This window comes from Caretta caretta, chromosome 13 (genome assembly GCF_965140235.1).
Source record: "Caretta caretta isolate rCarCar2 chromosome 13, rCarCar1.hap1, whole genome shotgun sequence".
Taxonomy (NCBI): domain Eukaryota; kingdom Metazoa; phylum Chordata; order Testudines; family Cheloniidae; genus Caretta; species Caretta caretta.
Window position 1 is genome coordinate 5809143 of NC_134218.1, and position 20905 is coordinate 5830047.

Consider the following 20905-nt stretch of genomic DNA (forward strand, 5'->3'; position numbering starts at 1 on the left):
TTTGCTAGAGAAACATGATGTTTCTTGTATCATTTTCCTTATCAGCTTTTGCTAGGCTGGTTTCAGTTATTTTTTAAAAAACTAAAGTGAAAACTTCCTTTTCTGGCTGTAGATGAGACCTAGGTTCTTGTCAATGGAATTTGTATCTACCTACAAATGAACAGTCCTGGAAACTTTGTTTTGTTTTTTTGCTTTTTCTTTCCATTTAAAATCAATATTCCATTCAGAATCCCCACCCCTCTTTGTCAAAACGAATGCTTTGTAAGTAGGTCTATTTCTTCCGAGCTCTGCAGTGCTCTTGAATATACATAAAGTATTAACTCTGACCTTGGGGAATTTCAGCATGGCCCTTAATGATATATTTGCATAGAGCTGTCAAAACGACAACTTGGGCTCCACCCCATGAGCGGTTGAGAGGTGTACAAAGGCAGTGACACGTGGGTGTCTTAAAGAACAAGAGATAGAGCATGAGCTTAAACAAGTTCAAACCATGTTTAATACTTCCGTTAGCACCAACAAACGTTTGGTGGCTGTTTCATTGGAAGAGAAATGTGGGGTTTTTTTTAGAAAAAAAAACACCCATAAATATTTCTTCAAATTAAGTTTCAGATCTATATTGTATCATTATTATTATAGCACTAGAGTAGTGTTTTAATTATTATACTTATATAGTACTAATGTGTGTGTTTGTTTACTATCAGTTTTGATTTGTACCTTACTCAAGCAAAACTGCCACAGAAGTTTATCTGAGTAAGGGCCTTGTGATTTGGCCCTATAGTATTAAGATGTTGTTCACATTATCCAGATGAGGGAAGTGCCAAGGGGCCCCAACCCACATCAGGGGTTCATTGTGCTAGGCTCTGTATAAACACACAGTAAGGGACAGTTCCTGTCCCTAAAAGTTTGCAGACTAAATAGACACAGGATGGAAGGGGAAACAGAGGTGAAGTGACTTAGTCAAGGTTACCCAGCCAGTCAGTCATTCAGTAGCAGAGTTTGGGAGGGAGCCCAGCTTTCTTTGACATCCAGTCCCAGTACGCTATCCACAAGGCTGTATTGTCACATAAAATTGGGATAGTAAATCCACTAGGGCCTTTGCTATTAGTGTTGATTTTACATGGAAGTTGCTGGTATATTATGGTAATAGGTGGCCCTATAAAATTCTAAGGTAGGTAGCTTGTTCTATAGTGTCCTTGTAGTATTATTAATACGCTATTGAGCTAATGTACTATAGGGTTAGCATTCTGTAGTTCTTTAGTTTAGTGCGGTATTCAGATCATCAGAGCAGTGTTACATCGTTACAGAGATCCAGGATAAAAGATTGTTGCAGTGCAGGGAAATGCCCAGAGGTTTTCATAGAGGGGCAAGGTTCTGTTTTTTTCAATCTAAGTTAAAATAATAATGATACAAATCTGGGTAGCTTTCCAACCGGGTTATTATGAACACTAGTGAGAAACCAAATGGAAATACCCTGTCAGTCTCCAAGACTGCCAACATGCTCTATGTGACCTGAAATTTCATGTTAAAATGATCTGTCGAGAAGACTTCTCATTGATGAGGCAAAAACTAAAGGACAGTGGTTTCGTATAAATAAGCCTCATACATGTGAGCCTGACAACACTGAGATCTCAGGATGTTCACTGTTGGCACTGTCAGCTTAAGCCACCAGAGAAAGGTATAATGGGGCTCAGAGGAGAACACTTCCTTGTATTTTTGCACCTTGCTGGGAAATGTCACCCAAGAAAAAAAGGTTTATTTTCTATTCTAATGATCTTTAAAAACCTGACAGCTGTTTGTGTTTGCATGACTCTCATTCCATGCTGCTTTATGGACTCTGGGTATGGGAAGAACTTTATTTCAGATAGGCCCACAGTTTCAAAAGTGCGTGCCTGTGTGTACATGTCTTCCAGAACTATTAGCCTCCATCTGAGCGTGCTATTGGAAATCCATCAAATTAGGAGGGCAGTGTGCCATATAGAGGCCCTCTCCTTTCAGCACTCCACCAAAAGGCCCCCGGCTAATTCAGTAACCATTTAAAGGGGCTTTCGTGGGCTCAGGGGAAAGACACATGCCATGCGGCTATATCTCCTTCCCCCCCACATACATTAAATCTCACGTGTGTTGCATCCCCAGTGTAAAGCAGAGGAATACATCAAGCTCATGCTTGTAAGCCAGAATCGGAAGACAGACAGTGATGTTTTTATCTGACTCGAGCAGGGAGAAACCAATGATATGAAAATACTGACGAGAGCTGAGTGAAATTTGTAAGACATCTTTTTTTTTCACCAAAAAATGCAAATTCAGATTGACCAAAACATTTCACCAAGTTGCCAAATTGTTTTGGGGGAGAAAAGGGTGCCGGGGGGGGGAATTAAAAATTTCAAAAAAGAATTGAAATGTTTCATTTTGACCGTTTCTAAATGAAATGTTTTGCTATTTCAATTCCAAATGCCCTTTTCGTTTTGAATTTTGCATCATTTGAAAGTAAAACCCCTCAAACTGAACGTTTCATTTTGAATGGACTGTTTGGTTGGACTTTTTGATTGTAGTTTTGCAAATAAAATAAAATAAAATAGGGCTAGCAAAACTAATGCTGGTCCTAGATTTACCTATTGATTTTAAAAAATATATAAATTAATGTTTTATAAGCCCTGCGGAAAAGAATTTTCAGCACAGTACAAAAATGTAAAGCATTCCTTTCTGGAGGAGTTGACCCACAGTTACGTTTTGTTCGGTTATTTGTGGTGCAGCTACTGCACCGAAAAATCTGTTACTTGCACAATTCCAGTGCTCCCCTAGGATTTGAAACCATCTTACTCCACAATAGTATGTGTCTACTGTAACATATTAGGCTAGAATATACAGAATTTAGAAAGTTTTAACTCTGCTTGACAAAACATGTTAAATAGGTAGGTAGTGGAAAGATGGGATTGTTAATGCAAGCCACGCCCTAACTCATTGCCGCCCCCAAAGCCCACAGCAAATCTTATTAAAGAACTCAAAACATCTGTTGATTCCATTTTGATGAGTTCCCCAGTGCTGTAGCCATGTGAAGCTCATATCAAGAAATAGAGGGTCTTATCCATGGGAAAATGTGAAAAGGATACACTGCAAAGCCAGCTGATCCAGCCAGTCCATTTAACACTTCCACATTCCAGTATTTGCAACACCAGCAAGTCAAACTGTCAATATCCCTCTGCCTTTTCCACTTGGGGTCATGTGATGGTCTGTCCAAGCTCTGTACAGTTGTTTCTTGTAGTGGCTGCAAAAAGCAGTGATGTGGTGCCAATGATGCTTACCTGTATGTGGGCAGGAAAGCTGGGTGGCTTGCCAAACCTCTCTTCCAAGTCCCAGTGGGAAGTGTTTGCACCCAGACACTTTGTGCATGCTCCAGCCCTGGCCATTCAGAGTTCCGGCCTACTTTTCATCCTGTGTAAGCGATGTATGCGTTCTTCCTTGAGGATCGACGCCACTGTGTGTCTGCAAAAGAGCAAAGACTCAGAAGTCCCTCCTGCACTTTATGCAAAAGGTTGTTTGAAACTATGAGCCTCAGTGCATACTCCTTCCGTTTCAAAGAGAGGGTTGGTAGTTCAGTCTCCATGGTGACTTAATCCACGGCCTGTCTTCTGAGTTTGCTAACAAGAATGGGTTAATTGGTGACTGGCTTTCTGAGTGATTAGGAGCATAAATACGTTGCGTATACTGTGTATGAGGGTACCAATTTCTGGGCATTGGCAGTACTTAACTGGCACAGTTATGAACAAGCTAGCTAGGCTCCAGGCTCGCTTTCCAGTCTACCTTCCCCAAAAGGGCAGGATTAAGACCTGAATTTTTTGCCCCTCTGTATTTTATTCCCTTTAAATTGAAGCTCTTCACACCAAAGCGAAGAAGTGCTTCCTGTTGTCCTCTAAAAAAAAAAAAAGTCAATACATTGCAAATGGCAAGATGCTCTGGAAAAAGGAATACCACAGCTGTTAGTTCCATCAGTAGGAGTTAGCAGTTTGCAAGCAGCGCCCATTACGCTCTCTGCAGCCCTCTCTATTCTCTGCTTTTTGAATAATTTATCTGCTGGAAATCCAAATTGCCAAGGCCCCAGCAGAATGCTTGCCAATTTCTCTGGGAAAACTGACAAAAAAAAAAAAAAGAAAAAGAAAGAAAGCTCTAGATTTTATTTCAGCTGAACATAGCCACCTAGCAATCAAACATATTAGTTCTATTGTACAGCATGCATCGGAAGGCATTAGCGAGCTAGCTCAGAGCATGGCACATTTGAAAGGCTCATAAATGTAATGAAGTCCCGTTGACACCTGCTCCTCTCCACACTTTAAATGTGAGCCATTGGTCCATGGGGAGCCAGGGCTTTAAAAATAGAAATTATAGTAATTGTCTTCTGGGTTATTGGGAAGGTTGTAATAAACGTAGAGAATAACGCTCCGGCACCACAAGACTATAGCTGACAGGATGCATAAATTACTCCAGTTTTTGATTTTTTCCAGCCCCCCTAACAAATGACATAAATCACTGGCTGCTACTGGTGCATTACCAGGGGGTGGAAGGGAGGGCTACATGGGGAAATTTCATCTTGCTCATTTGAGGCATTTTCTTCAGCAGTGGCACCTCAGGGGGCTTTGTTATCTCCTGGCTTTTAGAAACTAAAATAAACACCTTCGTATGAAAAAATACAGGTGCAAATCGCACTTTCTGCCCGTTCAGTTCTTACCGTAAAGAACCACACACACACACACATGTTTTGAAAGAGAACATTCAAGAGCTTAAGCGGAATTAGAGTAGGCATTTTGAGTCACACATTTAAATAGAGCCTCTCCTGCTCCTCATTGAAGAACAGATCACGTGGCCAATCGCTGGCTCTTGTGCTGGGCTTTATTCCAATGAGGAGCCAGCATGCTTTGTTTTCATTATACACAATGCCAGCAGAGCAACAGAAAAGGGAAGCAGCACCATACTGCTCATTACAGTGCATGCTCCAGCTGCACTTTCCAGTTCTGTTCCCTCCCTTCTCCTTTTGAATTTATTTAACCAGTGCTAGGATTCCACACACCCGCTCTTTAAACAGTGGTTTTAGGTCTTAGAGCCACTTCATTTTGTTACATTGCAGAACCTCATCACATGATGGCCAGCAGGACTTTGTTAAGATGAGAACACTTAGTCAGGGACATTCTGGGCAGAAGGCAATTCACCCTTATTAGGACAAATCAGCATTGAATTTTCTTGTGCTGTCTCCAAACCAGACATGTATGATAATCATGGGGATGAAATACCCCCAAGAAAATGAATTATCTTCTCCCTCCTCCCCCATGCAACCGTTTTAAATGGACACTAGAATCCCAATTCTCTGCACCACTTTGATAACGCTAAATACATTTGGCTAGGCAGGAGTTCAGGTAATCAAGAGTCAAGGCATTGCAAGAGAAGCAGAGTAATTCCACACTAATGCTTTTGGCAGGAGACAGACTGACAGCTCAGCAGAAAAAAATTACTGGGTTCCTGCTCTGCTTGATTCCATGAGAACAGACCTCTGCCTCTACATGGAGTTAATAGGAGATCAGGATCCAAACTGATGTGTGTGTGTGGGGGGGAGGGATCTTGCTCCTTTATATATCTGGATTAGAGCCGGGCACAATCCTGCCGATATAAAGAAGTTGCTAACTTCATTCATCTCTTTGACCATCTTTAGGCTGAGAAGTAAAACTGATGCCCTGCCTGCTTTTGAAAGTTTTTAAAGATCCATTGGTGTGTTTCATAAGAGCCTATTCCTATTGTTCTTCTAGCTTCTAACTCCTGTTATACTCTGCCTATTGAGATAGCTTGTGAGGGGGCGCTGGTTTTTATTGGGGAACTGCAGGTGCTGCTGTAATATAAATAATTATTTCTCCTCCTCCTGCCTAAGCTGTTGTGTGGTGCTGACTGTTCAACAGATGCCCTGTTGCACCCCAGAGGTAGCTGCATGGCAGCTTTCACTACTTCACGGTGTGTTGTGATGCTTAATTAATTAATGTCGAGCACTTTGAAGTCCCAAGTATTATTTATTCATGTTGTCATTCCCTACAGAGCATAATGTTTGATGTCCACAATCTAGAGGTCGTCTGGATGCCTCCTTCCATCTGTGTAAAATTTCTCTGAGTGAGGGTAGAGGGGTGCTGTCAAGCGTGCCAAGGGAAAAGCTACACAGAAGATGCTATTCATAGTGCACGACAACAACTTTATTGAACATAAAGACACATGAACAATACAACATGCCCTATACTCACATGCCAATAGATGGCAATTTTTATCTACTAATGCTCTACAAAAGTGCAGATGCCACTTTTATTGCCTAGAAATTTCATAATAGAGGGAATTCATTCAAGGCTGCACAGAGCGATCTCCAGAGCTTGTGGTTTGAGACAAATAAACTATCCGTCCTATATCTTATTGCTCACTCGAGCCCCTGCTTGCCGCCTGCCAACAATACCAGCCTTGATCATCTGCGTCTCCCCCAAGCATCTCTGTGCTGTCTCCCACAAGGACCCTTGTGGGTGAGAAAAAGCTCCTAGTCCAAATACAGCCACTGTCTTATCTGCCTTCAAAACTCATTTCTGTTGCAATGCACACAGAAAGCTGCCATCTGCTGGAAGCCGGGCAGATGGCAAGTTGCTATTATGGGCGAGACAGTGTAGCCTAGTGGACGGTGAACTGGATTGGGCATCGGAAGACCTAAGTTTTATTTCTGGCTCTGCCGTTGGCCTGGTGGATGACCTGAGGCAAGTCACTTCACCCCTCAGTGCCTCAGTTTCCCCATTGGGGGTAATGGGATAATGGCTTACCTCCTTTGAGATCTACTGATGGAAAGTATTATAAGAGATAGGAGTTATTATTATAACCACTACTGATTGTCTGAGAACTGCACCCCCAGCTGGGCTGGGCTAAAACATCCCATTGTATTTGTTACCTGTCTTCCTCTATACTTTTTAGTCTTATCCACCTGGTATGTCTCATCTTGTAGCATGTAAGCTATTAGTGGTACAGACTGTCATTTTACTGTATGTTTGTACAGCACCTAACACAATAGGGCACTGACCTGGTAGAGGCTTCTCGGAGCTACACCAATATAAATGTTTGATAATAATAATAAATGGCTGTGCAGATCCCAGTGACCTATTACAATTTTGACACATATATGTTAAATAACACTCATAAAAAGCACATGGAAAGAGTTGCACGGCACCTTGCTGAATTTTTTTTTTCAGCTATGCCTGATACAGTGCTGGAATGGCCCCATGACTCAGAAATGGAGTGAAATGCCAGAAATGTGGAGGTTGCATTCAGATAAAGTTCTAAAAGTTTAGATGCTAATCAGAACCTCATCCAAACCTTGCTGAGGCTCAGTCTTCACCGCCAAACAATGGGTACTGCTTTGCATCAAGCCAGATAATTCCATGTAAAATCCTTGTGGAAACAAGGCACAAATAGTTATTACATCAATGCAGTTAGGTGAGATCAACCCTACACCTAGGGTGACCAGATATCCCGATATTATCAGGACCATCCTAATATTAGGGGCTTTGTCTTCTATAGGCAACTATCCCTTTGCCCTCCCCACAAAAAATAGTGTCCCAATTTTTCACACTTGCTATCTGGTCACCCTATCTACACCCTACCCAACTCGGGATTTACCGCAGCTGCCTACATACAGGTAAAAACTACAGTGCCTTGTCTCCACTAGGGTTTCACACCGACTTAGCTGTCTCTATGGAAAAGCACACCTTTTTCAGCCAAGGCATAGCCTTGTCTGCAAACCTGGGCCTACTGAAGTCAATGGGACTGCTCCATGTGGGTAAAGGTAAGCATGTATGCTTGCAGGATTGAGACCCTAGTCTGTAAATCTCACCGGAATGGGTTGCAATATTCCCAGTAGAGTCTGGTTCAAGTTGGGCTTGGGGTAGTGCAGTATAGCCCTCTTTGCAGGTGTGCCAACAATTCTGGTGGATATGAAAGCAGGAAGCACAAAGGTGCATGTGTGTGTAAATATTTTTCCAAAAGGTCTGCTCTAGTACAGAGAGGAATTAATTCAGGGAAGTCCTATGGCCTGCAGGATACATAGGCTTGGTAGAATTTGATTTTTATATTTTTATCATTTTGATGGATAATATCGATGTTTGTTTACTTTTAAGGCTCTTTTTAATGTTTATACATTTAAATTTTCAGAGTTGGGCAAAATTATGGGGCGTCAGGATTTTTTTCTTCTTCTATTTTTATTGATTTAAATTTTCACTGTCGTGGGAAGTTATGGGAGGTCAGACATTGGGGGGGGGGTCAGACCCTAATTATTCCATGACAGTAGACAGTGAGATTCCAAAAGTTAAAGCTTTATAACTATTAAAACATGAGTTGTCAACGTCACGTGTGAAAATATACAAAGTAAATATCTTGAAACAAACTCCAGGTTCTCAAGCAGCATTTTTCTTACCTTGCCTATCAGTGAATTTCAATGATCATCAATAGGAAATATTTTGTCATTGGTTTGTGTGTGTACGATGAAATCAACATTTACCAATAAAAATCCAACCCTTCCAACCCAAGGTATCCAGGAGGTCAGAAAAGATGGTTGCCCTAGTCCCTTCTGACCTTAGAACATATTACATTTTTCTAAAGTTAACTGAATTTCTTGTCATTCATAAAAGGGTTGATTTGAGTTTGGGGGAAAGGTGTGGGCTAGTTCTGGTATCCCCTAGTTACCATGTCTGTTAATAAAGCATGATTGTTGTTTGTGTGGGGAAAATGTCTTTGTACCTTAGTCCAGCTATTACAGCACTAGGTGGGGTTTTGAAGACCTCTGGATAACATTTCCCGTGTGCAGAGGGGAGAATTTCACCCACTATGATTTTATTCCGTTCTAAAGTTCATCTGGTCATGCTGAAGTTCATCTGGTCCCTCAAGGCTGTAGCTATTTTCCTTCATGCATACAGCTGGGAAAAGAAGTTGATAAGTTTTTGGATACAGATTTAGGGCCTCATCCAATGATATGGTGTCACCCTCTACTCTCGCTGCCTTCAGCAGGGTCTGCCTTTGCAGGGTCTGGCTCCAAAATTGTGTCCTTTCCCCCACCTCTCCCTGGGATGAAAACATGCAAGTTTTTTTATACTTGAAGGGACAAACCCTCAACTGGTTCAAGGAAGTCAGTGGAACAATGCCATTTTGCAACAGTGGGTGCTCAGCCCCTAAAAAGCAATGTCTGCAAAACAAAGCCAGCTATTTACTTGGTGGGCCAGAATAGCATGTCCATTCTCCCACTGCGTAGCACCTATCTCAGAAGTCCTATTGACTTCAGTGGGATCACTAGTGGTTTAAAATACCCTGATTATCATCAAATAGTGTCACAAGCTGAGCATGCAGAAATACTTTGGGTGAAATTCTGGACCCATCAAAATCAATGGCAAAATTCTCACTGACTTCAATAAGGCCATGTTTTCAGCCATTTGGTCCATAGAGCAAGAGAAACGCTACGTTCCTATTGGGTGAAGTCTTCATATTATAGGGAAAAGACAAATCAGGGCTCCTCTCCTTAGAGTCAACCCAGCAAAGTTAGTCTGGCCTTAATTTAAAAGGTAATACAATCAGTATCTTTCTCAAAAAAGACAATCCAGCCTCCCCAGCTCCAAGCACTTATATTGGGGAACGGTTTCCAATACATTCTATGTGACTGAGACTTTTTTTTTAAATGCTAATTTTGTCGCTGTTTGATTCCAGATGAGTTTAGAAACTGATGATAAGAGAGCACGCACACGATCAAAGTCTATCAGAGGTGAGCCATTTATTCTCCTCCTGTGTGGAATTACATCTGAGGTTAATGTGCTCCATTTTTTCCAAGCAGGCTCTCCTTTCAGACCCAGAAACACTGCTTCCCCGCCTCCCCCAAACCCAGGAGATCTGTTCACAAAAACAGCTCGAGCAATAAACACTTACACCCCACATAGTATTTAACCTTCCCTCCTCCACCCTGAAAAAAAAAAAATCCCTTCCATGCTTAGTTCTATAGGAATCGTGATAGCTTCAGATCAGTTCCAGAGGCTTTCATCATGCATGCTCCGCTAGAGGCTTTGAAGTTGAACATCTGAGAGTGCCTGGCAGAGGTTGTACATGCTGCAGAAGCAAACAGGCCGTCTCATGGCGGGGACTGGAGGACAAATGACTCGTTAATTCAAAGCTTGATTGCTATTTATTTTCCAGCTTTACAAAAAATAATAATGTATATTTCATCCTCTAGATGCCTTTTCCCTACAAAGAAGGGGAAGATGCTGTAATCTATTCTGCAGTGTGTAAAGTCATATCCAGATCATTGGTACCCTGTGTAATGATTACAGATCAACCTCGGAATTTATTTTGTCTCTTTTCTGTGTGTATGGATCTGATGCATTTCAAAGGTCATTGAAAGTGAGGAACTAATAGCACTGGTGAAAATAGAGGGTGATGCGTGAAGGAATTATGCAACTTCATCCACACAGCTGGGCCATTGCGCCTCACTCCATGCTGACCTACATCATTCTCCTTCTAGGCATTTGCTTCCCTCAGAAATCAGATACAGCCAATTGTGCTGAATCGTGCCACATTATGTGGTAGTTTTTGTAATATATATAATGCTCATTAGGGATTATAATGAGACCAGCCTGATTCTGTTTATTTTCCCACCTTAAACCTGCCTTAAACTCATTTAAACCCAGGTCTCCTGATGTGAAAAGGTAATTTCTTGGATAGACCATGCTACTTACTGTTGCCTCCAGTTTGTTGAAGTTTGTGAGTCACTCCATTGAGATTTGGATCCCCCAGAAACCCAATTAGCTCAAACAAACTGAGCAGCTGTGTTATGCCTTTTAGCCTGTGCCACATGGCATGTTTCCTTTTTTTTTCTTTTTTCTTTTTCTTTTTCCTGGCTGTTTGGATTCCTGGCTGGACATCAGGTTTTCAGTAAAGATCCAGTAATGTCATCTGTATTACTCAGAAATGAAGAGTCATCCCTAAAAATCTAGAACCTGGGCTATCGTTACAAAAGGGATTAAAATGAGAAACTAGAAAAATGCAAATGTAGAAAACTATTTCAAATGCATATGAACTGCCAAAAAACTGAAGAGACATGAGAGAACTCAGTCAGTTCCTTTACCAGTAGAGGTCCAGATCCTGAGCTGGTTTAAATCAAGGTAGCTCAATTGATTTCAATATTGCCATGCTAGTTTACACCAGCTAAGAATCTGGCTCAGTGTGCATGTGTGTTTGTGTCTACATAGAGATGTAGGCCCTTTCCCTGAAAACACTACATGCTTAATTGTAACACGCTTAAAGTTAAGCATGTGTGTAAGTGTTAGCAGGTTGAGGGCTGCAGACAGTTTATGCTTTTCTATTTACTATGTAGCCTTGCATAGTTTACGATGGAGCATGACTTAGCTCAGCGGTGGCAGAGGAATCTGTGTTTTTACTCACGGCCTTGTTTCTTTCCACTCTTGTTTCCTGTCCCTCTGCTCAGTGCCCACGGAACTCATAGGACAGGAGGTGAGGTAAGAAAATTTTCTTCTCAGCCTCATAGCTTGGGGAGGGAGAGGGATTCTGGCCCATTCCTTAAGGAAATAAAAGCTGTGGAAAGCATTAGACGGGGCAAATCTATTACCAAGCCCAGGCCCAACCCTAACTCCTCCCGCAGCCCCTTCTTCTGCCCCTCCCACTTGGCGAGTCCCATTCTATGGCTATAGGGAAGGGGAAGAAAAATGAACAGGATTTTAGCTGTGTTACAGTTTCCTGTACATCATGTAGCCAGACACTCAGGGCTTGGCCCTAGGTAAGTCCCCTTTGCACCAGCCCAGAGTGAAAAGGGACCCCAGGAGGGTAAGGGAATCCCCGGAGTTATAGCAGATTGAAACAGGAGGGGAGAGCTCTCATTGAACCAGTGTAGGGGAAAGCTGTAAGGGAACACTGCTTACGCACGCCAGGCAGAAGAGAGGGAGCTGCCCTCTGCACTTCCCCATTCCCACTTACTTTAATGGCGGGGAATCTGGCTTTTACCATCCACTACCCCCTCCATGCAAGGTGCATTCTGTGGTGGGCTGAGGGCAGGAGGCGGCCGGATAAGGATGAGAAGGAGCAATCTTTGGCTGGCAGGGAAGCCCCAGGGGGACTGTTCCAGCTGGTGTTAATTAGAGCAGCCCTGTGACTGCCCTATTGCTAGGCCCCACTCCAGCCCATAACCAGTCCCAGGAGCAAAGGAGGTGAAATGATGCACCAAGGGCTAACTCAGCCAAGGATCCAGCCCCCAGAGGGAATTGCATCCTTAAATAATGGCACTTGGAAAAGTATTGATATGTACAATGGTTAAAAGCAAACCTCCCCTTCCGTCTCTTGTGTCCTCCCCCTGCTCCCATTCCTGGATCATTCTCTGGTTCCCTTCCCCTCTTGTCACTTCTGTCCTCCTCCCCTATCCATGTTCCTGGTCTCTGTCTCTCCTTCCATCCCCTCCCCTGCCTTACAGGATGGATTTTAAAATTATTTAGCCCCACAGGTACAGGATAAGATTTTCCATCGGTAAAGATCTGATGCCCACTCCCCACGTCAGCCTGGTCATCCCCTAGCCCGATGACTGAGATGTTCAGGAGGTCCTGTTGTTCATTTGATGTAGCTTGCATGCTAGCAACAGCAAGAGAAAAAACTGGAGCAAACCGTTGCAGTCTTACGAAGCTTTTTATTATAAATCACTGGCTTCTGGATCTCTCAGATCTCTGTAAAACAGACATAAGTGCTTATGCAACAGGAGGATTCACTAACCTGGGCATGTGCTAATGGCAGGGGCTGCATTTTCTAGTGGCCTCTATTAGAAAGCTTTCCATGTCAAAGAGTAATTGGAGCTTAACTGTCCTAATTTCTTCGAGTTTCTGCTCCTACGCTCTGCTATGACTCCTAAGAGACTAGCATGGGGGATGCTGGGCATTACACTTCCCTAACTTTTATTGCTGAATACTCGAGTGGAGGTGGTAATTGAAGCAGGTGACATATTTCAGGGGCAGCACAGAGTGCTCCACACAGCCATCTCTGCAGCTGTCACCTAATTGCCTGATTAACTGGACGATTAATCGACTAATTGGAAGCTAGGCATCGTCTGCATGACAATAAGAAGGCTTTTGTAAAAGTATTAAAGCTCTTGAGAGAGAGAGAAATTGGTGAATGTTGTAAAGAAGGGAGAACCATTAACAAACCATGGAGCCCTTTGCCACTCATGACCCCTGCCAAGATGTAAGAAATTTCCATCTCTAAGGATTTCACAAATCAAAGTCCTAGGCCAAGATTGAATGACCTGGCATTCCAGAAAGCACTGAGCGCCCACCCTCTGAATATTGGACAGCTTTGAAGTTGTCTAAGGGTAGGCACCAAATATTGAGCCATCTAAAATCACGAGTCACTTTAGATACATTTGGCTCAGATCCTCTGGGCTATTATCTTTTTTTTTTTTAACCACAGGCTGTAATTTACTGCCTTAAAAAGGGGAATCAGCCTTAACTGATTCAGCGAAGTTTAGAAATGCTCATAACATCTTCATCAGAGCTGTTCTTGTTCCACACTAAATAAGCCTTTTTATTTTTTCAGGCAAGTCATTGCTAGCTTAACCACTGCGCTGCGTGCAGTCACTTAGAGTGTGTCTGGGGCTGTTCAGAACAGAGCAATCTCAGTCATGACTGAAGGCAATTCAAATTAGACTTTAAGATCATCAGTAAAGGGGAGGGGGACCTTCTTCCAATTATGCACATTAGCCTGGAGAGATCTTCTTATGTATGATCTCTAGCATGTCACTTGGAAGAATCCTCTGAGCTGCCACTTCCACTCATACGAGGAACCCCGTGAAAGGTGCAGTTTGGTTTGAGCATATGCACCGGACAAAGGCTAGGAGGCCAAAGAGAACACTGTGCATCCTCCCAGTTGATCGCGTGAGTTAAAGGAGGATCATCACCTCAGATATAAAGCAGGTCACAAGTCAGTTTATTGCAAAAGGCAGCCCTGGGGTTTCAATGTTACAAGGACATGTAGCAGGACCAGGAGGGTTTTGAGACAAGATAGGTCTAAGACCTTGCTGGGAGTTCAGATTTTTGAGTCTCTGGCTTCAGCTTTCCTGCCAGTCAGCAAGCTCCCAAACACAAAATGAACAGGGCAGTGCTTCTGTTCTCCTAGGGCTCCCTGCCCTGAATTCTGGTCAGCAAAGCGCGGCACTGCGTCAGCTTCCATCTGGACCTTGGCCAGGAGTTAACCCTCAGAACTGCCTGGCTCAGCTGGGCTAGTTCATAGGGACACCCGTGGGGGGAGGAGGGGAGGGAAGATCCTGAAGAGCTGCTGCCATTTCAGCAGACAGCAGGTGGCAAGGGCCTGGCACAGGGCACACTGCACATGCAGCGCAGGACCTGGGTGCCGGCCGCAGCACCACTCCCCGCCACATCGTGCACGGACGCTAGTTACGAGATCACTATGCGTGCGGCGGCATATGCGCTCAGCAAACCCCCCTGGCAAGTTGCATCTCGTGACCAGCAACTGGCAAGAGAGTTGAGAAACCAGCCAGGCCAGTCAAAAAGTGGTCAAGCCGTGTCCCAGGTGGTCCCCCTTGCTTTGCAGCCTCTGGCAGTAGCCAAAGCCTAATGTACATCCGCCAGGGAAACTGGCTGAAGCTGCTTTTCAGCCTTTGGAGCCCCTATAATTCCTGAAGACTGGGCTATCTGTAGGGGTGACATTTACCAGTGCAGAGGAACTATGCAAAGCAGCATCTTCCACTTCAGTCCGTGTTAAGGGCTGAGTAGTGCCTAAGGTTTCTGGAGCCCTCTGCACTGAGATTGCTGCTTCAGCTGAGCAGAAGCCAGGGCAGGGGAGCTTGTGAATTTTGTCCAACATGCTCTGACTCCTATCACCAAAGGCCTGGCTTCCCATGTCCATTCCTCAACCTGGCCTCCTCAATAGGTCCCCCATTCCTAGCATCCTCAAACAATGCTTGTCTGACAAGCCATAAAACGAAATTTTAAAAAATGATTTATTTTATGCACTAGTGAAAAAAAAATAAAACAACAACAAAACTAAACAGTGACCGTGGGAGGCAGGGTACGGTAGTTGTCTTGTGTTTAAAGGCTTGCTTTTACACATGCAAATCTTTAATTAAACATACTCATAAAACTATAATGAACCGTTCATTTAATTAAATGGGGTGACTCATTTCATTAATTTTTAGCAAACTGCAAAGCCGCCATCCTGCCCTCCTTGCTTGGAATTCAAAGGGATGAAATGAACTATTTAAAGGAAATTATCTTCCCGTTTGCAGTTTTTGTTCCTTCTGCACAGATTCTTTTTAACTCTCCATAGTTTATATATTTTAATTAAAACGCATTCTCCAAGTCATCGCCGTTCTTGTTGCTTGATTGTTTCCCTCTCAAGCTGCCCTACCCCAGGATGTAATGGCTCAGGACACATCCGTGGAAAGTATGCAAGACACAGAAGGTAAGATTTGGTCTGGAGGATTTCCAGTCTAAGGAACCTCAATGCCAGTGGTAGAGAGAGATGTAAGAATCAAGACAGACTGACCCTGATCCAGCTCCATTGACTACAATGGGAGTTGAATCAGGGTCCTAAATGAGCTTTACCAAACTCACAGCTGATGTGGAAAGGAATAGATTGTGTTGCTATACAATGGGTTTATTAATTCTGCTGAGATGTCTTCAGGCTGAGGACTTGGTCTGCTTGCTACTTGCATGCATGGTAGAGGGGAATGGGGTGGGAAATAATAGTTTTTTTGGCTGCCTTGGAGTCCATTCTTCTGCTAACAGATTTTTCATCAGTGCATTATACTGTGCACATCTGGACTCCTGGTGCCCATGAGTTAAATATGCCACTATGGCTGGATCTGAATACCAGTTCTAGTTTTATAGCTAGAAGCAACCAACAGCCTTTAGTATCCAACAGTGTCCAAGGTAGAAACAACTGGGCCTAGCGTAAATTGTGATGGCAGATATAAGATGCAGGGGTGTCCAACCTGAGCCTGAGAAGGAGACAGAATTTACCAATGTACATTGCCAAAGAGCCACAGTAATACGTCAGCAGCCCCCCAGCAGCTCCCCCACCCTGCTCCCAGCACCTCCCACCCACCGGCAGCCCCGCCAGTCAGCGCCTCCCTCTCCCTCCTTCCCTGCACCTCCCGATCCGCTGTTTTGTGGCGTGCAGGAGGCTTGGGGGAGGGGAGGGGGAAGGAAGCGAGGGCATGGCAGGATCAGGGGAGGGGACGGGAAGGGGTGGAGAGGAGGAAGGCCTGTGGCAGAGCCAGAGGTTGAGCAGTGAGCAACCCCTGGCACATTGGAAAGTTGGCGCCAGCCCAGGAGTCGGTGCCTATACAAGGAGCCGCAGGTTAACTTCTGAAGAGCCGCATGTGGCTCCGGAGCCCCAGGTTGGCCACCCCTGATAAGATGCCATAGGACTAAATGTTTTTACTGGGTTATACGAATTCCCAGTGATCTCTGAGCGAAAACTGAGTAAAGGCATCAGGAGCTGGCCCATTCATAGGTGAGTTTCTTTAGAGAAGAGTGAAAAAGAATGAAGGCCAGATCTGCAGCTTGGTCAACAGAGCTAGGACATATAAACCAGCTGAAGACCTGGCCCTCCCTATGCATTGCCCATTTCTCTTTAGTCCTTAAAGGACTTTTTTACCCCTTGCTTCATTGATAAAGCCTCCATTTCTGAGGTCTTGCTCAGACATGCCTCCCTCATGCAATGAGTCCTCTTTCCCTCTAGTTTACAAAGCTGCCCTCTAGCAAAGAAGAGGAAACTTCAGGATGCTGAGGCCGAGCACCTGGTGTCAAAGAGAAAATCCCATCCCCTGAAGCTGGCCCTTGATGAAGGCTACAACGTGGACAGCGATGGGAGCGAGGAGACAGAGGTGAAGGAGGAGTCTGTCACTGACGAATCAGAGGGGACTTTGGAGGAGGAAGAGGCAGAGACGATAGAACAGGAGGAGACCCCCAGCCCTGAGCCAGCGGAAGGTGCTTTATCATTATTGATTGCAGAGCTTATTTTACAGATGGAAAAAGGGAAGTGAGTGTTAATAGTGAAGAGTTATAGCACCTCTGAATTATGTATAGGATGGGTTCTTCCATTATTATATTTAGTGGAAGAACAACAGAAAAGACCTGTTTAATCTGAGAAGGGATGTTCCTGGCTATGCTGGTCACAGACTGTCTCCAACATCTTAAAAATAAGAGTTTTTCCATCAGTGACGATTCCTGGGGAAGGAACTATGTAGAATATAAAAGCATTTCTCTGTGTGGCTCAATAGGTAAAGCAATGGGAAAGGCAACTTGGAGTCTTGGATCCTGATCCAGAGACAGGTTATGAGCTTCTCTATTGTCTTCAGCCTGTGGAACTCATTGCCGGAGGATGTTGTGAAGACCAAAACTATAACAGGGTTCAAAAAAGAACTAGATAAGTTCATGGAGGATAGGTCCATCAATGGCTATTAGCCAGGATGGGCAGGGATGCAACACCATTCTCTGCCAGAAGCTGGGTATGGACGACAGGGGATGGATCACTTGGTGATTACCTGTTCTGTTCATTCCCTCTGGGGCACCTGACATTGGCCACTGTTGGAAGAAAGGATATTGGGCTAGATGGACCATTTGTCTGACCCAGGATGACTGTTCTTATGCTCAGTGGTCACAGAGTAAGGCTCCTAGGTCCAAATTCATGCCACTTTCATGGGCTTTGGGAGGAGGTGTATGTGCGTAACCAGGGAAGAGTTTTGGCCCTCGGATCTTAGCCTTCTCCCATATCTCTTTCCTTGTAAATGTATTCGTGCATCATGGACCCCTGTTTATTAAGGCAATTTGCATCAGCCTCCAATGGGGTGCTCTTTAGCATGAAAACATCACCTTGGGCTAGTGCAGGCAACATGCAAAAATGTGTAGCTGATGGTTTCTGATGGCTCAGTGGAGAAAATAGATATCTGAAGGTGTTGCTCATCTTATCAGTGGGAATCATTTTAAAATGGAAATCCCTTTTTTTACCTGCCATTACTAAATGCATTAAATCAGGTTCACCCAGGGCATAACAGCAAGACTTGGGGTTCAATTAAGCTGAAAGGAGACAAAAAGTTCTTTATGAGCTTATAACGTTTTTTCTTCTTCCTTTTTGCAGTAAGAAGCCCAGCAAAATCATCACGCTATGGACAAAATGCAGCTACCAGTACACCCGGCCCTAGCAAGGCCAATTACAGCAGCTATCAAGAAATCATTGCCAACTCTCTCCTAAATCTAGGCCAAATAGCAGAAGAAACCCTTGCAATAGAGGGGCAGCTGCCTGAAAATGAACTGCAGGTCTCCAAGCCTCCTGTTAATGTTGTGCACCTGGTTCATGAAGGGGCAGAAGAAGAGGTGGTCGAGGAGGAATGTGACAAGGAAATTATCATCCAAACTGAGGATGCAGAGGAAGTTATTGAGGTCACTAGCGAACGTAGCAGTGAATTGTGTCCAGAGCATCGGGACGACATGAACTGTGAGGAGTCCTGCAAGTTGCAAAAGACCATGCAAGCAGAAGCAGAAGAGGAAGAAGAGGAGGAGGAGGAAGAAGAGGAGGAGGAGGAAGAAGAAGAAGAAGAGGAGGAGGAGGAAGAAGAGGAGGAGGAGGAAGAGGAAGAAGAGGAGGAGATGGCACCTGAAGTGATCTGTGAAGAAACTCCTCAGACATCTCGGGACTCCCAGAAAACCCACTGTGAAGGGCGGTTCAGCCCAAAACCTGAGTACTCGGTCATCGTGGAGGTCAGATCAGATGACGACAAAGATGACGATGCTCGGTCCCAGAAATCTGCCGTGACCGATGAGTCTGAAATGTACGACATGATGACCAGAGGGAACCTGGGGCTGCTGGAGCAGGCCATTGCACTCAAAGCCGAGCAGGTTAAGATCATGAGGGAGCCCAGCCGCCTGCCAGGGGAGCATGTAAAGCATTTCCAGGTGGACGAAAAACAAAACAAACCTTTGGACACTATCAGAAAAAACTACTACAGCAAAGGTGGAGTATCTGAACAACCTTCCATGCACCATCTTTCTCCCCAGCAGCCTTGGACTGTGAAAGAATCTGAGCTTCACTGCTAAGTGTCCCATGAAAACTACCTGGTTGTGGATTTTCAAGCTCGGTTTGGTGATTGAGCCACATAGTTCCTGTTACTCTCAGTGGGAATTGCGTGGCAAGTCCCCTAGTTGGCTTTGAAAATCTCAACCTGTACCTCTAAGACAGAAATGGCAAAAGCGATGCAGAGTGGATAATCTGGGAGACTATTTATATTCATTTTATTTCTTTCCATTTATTAAAATGTTCCCACCCAGTCTTCTGGCTATGAAGTCTTCCCAGTGTCAATTAAAACCAAAATCCAAACGAGAGGACCCTCCAAAATAAACTCAGAACAAAAACTCTCCCACCAGTGCCACCCTTCTGCTCATTTTTCCCATTCCAGAAAAAGCCCATGAGACCAGATACTATGGACCTTGTGGCCTGATTTTAAGGTCATTTGGACTTTGGTGCCATAATTTACTTGAGCAATAGATAAGTAGAAGCCTTCTCCATGGGGGCCATGATGTACATATTGAATAGACAGGTGGAGAAAGTTCCACCAATATCCTCAATCCATCAGTTTCATCAGAATCTTTAATCAGCACCAGTTTACTTTTAAATAGATTTTTGAACTAAAACTATAAAGAAAAGCAGGAGACAGGAACCACCTGATTCCATGCACACCTCTCCTACTGAGAGTTTGTTGTCCTCTTTCCTAGCACAAGGCAGGTTTTTTTTTAAAAAAAAAAAAAGTGTGTGTGGGGGGGGAATATTTGCCAATGGTTCCCCCTTTTCATTTTTGAAATTAAAAATTTTAACAATTTTTGAAATTGAAACACAAACAAAATCAACCAGCTCTATCAATTTCCGTTTGAAAATTGACTGGAAACTGTCATGAAGAATTTCATGTAAAATGTTCCTAATTTATGAATGAATGAATGAATTCATTTTCAAATTTCAAAACGATTAAAATGTGAAACATTTCAACTGCTTCTGCATGGGACTCATATGAAAATATCAACCTGAAAACTAATGCAGTTCACATATTTTTGAAGCAGGGTATCACCTGCTAAGCCTTTCTGAATTCTGCAGGAAGTACTAGACCGTAAGTGGGCAGGCCTATAGAAACTGAAGCCTGGCCTAAGATCAGTAACTTCTTTTGGCTTGGCTCGGTCCATGATTGAATATGAGCCAGTGGGATTATCCTGTCATAATTCTTAGATGGCCTCACTGACCTTATATAGCACATTACAGGATACATTTTCAGCCACACTGAGCATGGCCTCCCTTTCGTATCCACATGCAAAACTTGCACCTGTATTTTTACACCTACAAAAATGTAATTGTGTGTGCAAATCAGAGTCTTTGCACCAGTAACTACCTGATTTGCACCAACAATCAGGCAGCTAGTGGTGTGAATATTCAACCTTGGAGTCTCACTTGAACTACACGTGCAAACGTACTCCGAAATCTTGGCAATAAACTCTTTTGCAGCAGTGCTGTACAAAAGCTCCTTTTCTTGTATTCAGTCACTCATGATTTGTATCCAGTTGCTGCCCTTGCCTGGGGTAATATTTTTTCCCACATCCCCCTCCCCATATTTCCTAGATCCCTCAAGACCTGAGAAGCGAGAGATCAAATGTCCTACTCCAGGTTGTGATGGCACCGGTCACGTCACAGGACTCTACCCTCACCATCGCAGTCTGTCCGGTTGCCCACACAAAGACAGGATCCCTCCAGAGAGTGAGTATACTGTAGGGATTTCCACACCGCAGAAAAAGGGCTGCCTAACCTGGGGAGCTGAGGC

General features: G+C 43.9%; 1 protein-coding gene across 9 annotated transcripts in view; it reads left to right on the plus strand.

The window, feature by feature from the left end:
- The window catches only part of MYT1 (myelin transcription factor 1), a 113703-nt gene that overhangs the window by 49222 nt on the left and 43576 nt on the right, over positions 1-20905 (plus strand). For all 9 annotated transcript variants that reach the window (XM_048820198.2, XM_048820199.2, XM_048820201.2 and 6 more), the window contains 6 exons: positions 9748-9802; positions 11516-11546; positions 15442-15504; positions 16789-17036; positions 18187-19059; positions 20707-20841. In XM_048820198.2, coding sequence (XP_048676155.1) covers positions 9748-9802; positions 11516-11546; positions 15442-15504; positions 16789-17036; positions 18187-19059; positions 20707-20841 — 1405 coding nt within the window. The remainder of the gene's footprint in view (positions 1-9747; positions 9803-11515; positions 11547-15441; positions 15505-16788; positions 17037-18186; positions 19060-20706; positions 20842-20905) is intronic.